Consider the following 2,341-nt stretch of genomic DNA (forward strand, 5'->3'; position numbering starts at 1 on the left):
AATTTTTTGTATTGTTTTAGTAGAGATGGGGTTTCACTGTGTTAGCCAGGATCAGTGATGGTTTTTCTAACACCAGCAACAAAAAGTCAAAGGATTCCCATGCATTAAGCCTCTTCTCCCCATGCCTCCAATTCTCCCCCACAGTAGAACTTTTCTAGAGATGATACCTTGAACCAATCACCAGGAATGATGATTGATGCAGTGGAACAGGCTGGTGGGGGATGTCAGCTGATTCACCCAGATGCAACCACCAAAGGGGCAAAACTAGGGTATAGCTCTGTGCCTCTTCTGTCTCACCTGTAGGTGAAGAATTGGTGGATTTCTGGATCCTTGCTGAGAAGATCCTGAGCATAGATGAGATGGACCTGGAAGTGAGAGACTACTATCTGTCCCTCCTCCTCATGCTGAGGGCCACCCATCTGCAGGAGGGCTCCAGGGTGGTAACCCTCTGCAACATGAACATCAGTAAGAATTATAAAGCATATTTTGGGGGGGATGCAACAAAAAAGTAAATCCAGTGTCTGATAATCCTCAGTCTCCTTCTTTGCAGGAAACCCCACCTTCTTTCCATCTTTGATGTATCAGAGATGCTAGTGGCAATGTCAACCCTTAACCAGGAAAGTGTTGAAAGACACCAGTTGTCTTTAAACTGGCACTTGCCTTTCTGTGAGATATTACCTGCCAATGAAGGCTGATGGAAGAAAGGAGGAGGAATTGGGGCAGGATACTTGAAAAGCACCTGTAACATTTAAGCCTACATACTTTTGTATTTTATTTTTTTAATTGGGATTCTCTAGAACAAACTGCAACCCACCAGCCAAATGCAGTGTATGTGGCCTGTGAGCTAAGACCATTTTTACATTTTTATAGGGCTTTTAAAAAAAGAAAGAAATTTTATGTGATTTACAGAGCCAAAATATTTACCAGCTGGCCCTTTACATAAAAAGTTTGTCAACTTCTTCTATAGAACATAAGATTTATTTATATTTGTTTGTTCATTGATTAACTGAGGAGGCATTCCGAACTTGAATACAGATATGTTCCAAAAGATGTACAGTTTGGCATTATTCACACTCCTCTCTACTCACATAGGTAATTGAGAATTGACAACATTAAATCAGGGCTAGTTCTACTTATCCAAACCTCTTCATCAAAAATCCTGTTCAGACATAGATGTCTCTTGTTCTTAATCATTTTTCTTGTGCTTTTGCTCTTCTTTGAAGTAACATTTAATAGTCTAAAAAGCAACTAGAAGAATCCCATAACATGGCTTATTTCTGTGGAGAATAAGATAAAGGGATCACTGTGTGCCGAGAAAACCATAAAAATGTGTCGACTCTATATTTTAACTCTTCATACTCCAGGATTGTGTGAGGAACTAATAAAATGCTATACAAAGACATGTGAAAAAATTTAAAAACCTCTCCAACATCATCATCACTGCCATCATCACATCATTTTCACCCATCATTTCTCTGTATTATTTCCAGAGTCCCTCCTGAGCATCTCCATCTGGCATCCCAACCAGTCAACCACTAGGAGGGAGATCCTGAGCCACATGCAGAAAGTGGCTCTGTTCAAACTCCAGAGCTACTGGCTTCCCAACTTTTACACCCACACCAAGATGACCATGGCCAAGGAGGAAGCATGCCATGGTCTGATGCAGGAGTACGAGACTCGCTTATACAGCGTTTGCTACACCCACGTAGGAGGGCTCCCTCTGAACATGAGCATCCAGAGGTGCCACCACTCTCATAAACGGTACTCAAGCAGGAAAGCCAAGAGGAAGATGTGGCAATTGGTAGATCCTGATTCTTGGTCTCTGGAAATGGACCTCAAGCCAGATACTATTGGTACGCCCCTACAGGAGACATGTCCTCAAGAGAAAGTGGTTATACAAATGCCTTTCCTGAAAATGGCTTCTTCAAAGGAAACAAGAATCAGTTCCCTGGAAAAGGATATGCATTATGCAAAAAAATCCAGCATGAAGAATAAAGCCAAGAGCCACCTCCACATGGAAGGCCTCTTTGAGACAAAGGTCTCTACTCACCTGAGGACCATCACCCCCATCATCCATCACTCCTCCAAGATGACAATTCAGAAGGCCATCAAGCAAAGCTTCTCTTTAGGATACATCCACTTGGCTTTGTGTGCTGACTCCTATGCAGGAAACCCTTTCCGGGACCACCTGAAGAAGCTGAATTTGAAAGTGGAGATCCAACTTCTTGACCTTTGGCAGGACCTGCACCATTTCCTCAGTGTCCTTGTGAATAACAAGAACAATGGGAATGCAATCTTTCGTCACTTGCTGGGTGACAGAATCTGCGAGCTCTACCTGAAT

General features: G+C 42.5%; 1 protein-coding gene across 1 annotated transcript in view; it reads left to right on the forward strand.

The window, feature by feature from the left end:
- RGSL1 (regulator of G-protein signaling like 1) overlaps window positions 1-2,341 on the forward strand; it is a gene marked incomplete at its 5' end in the record, with an annotated part of 100,374 nt that overhangs the window by 15,384 nt on the left and 82,649 nt on the right. Inside the window, one exon of the mRNA XM_011995362.1 lies at window positions 304-465. Coding sequence (XP_011850752.1) covers window positions 304-465 — 162 coding nt within the window. The remainder of the gene's footprint in view (window positions 1-303; window positions 466-2,341) is intronic.

The sequence above is a fragment of the Mandrillus leucophaeus genome, unplaced genomic scaffold (assembly GCF_000951045.1).
Source record: "Mandrillus leucophaeus isolate KB7577 unplaced genomic scaffold, Mleu.le_1.0 Scaffold484, whole genome shotgun sequence".
NCBI lineage: Eukaryota > Metazoa > Chordata > Mammalia > Primates > Cercopithecidae > Mandrillus > Mandrillus leucophaeus.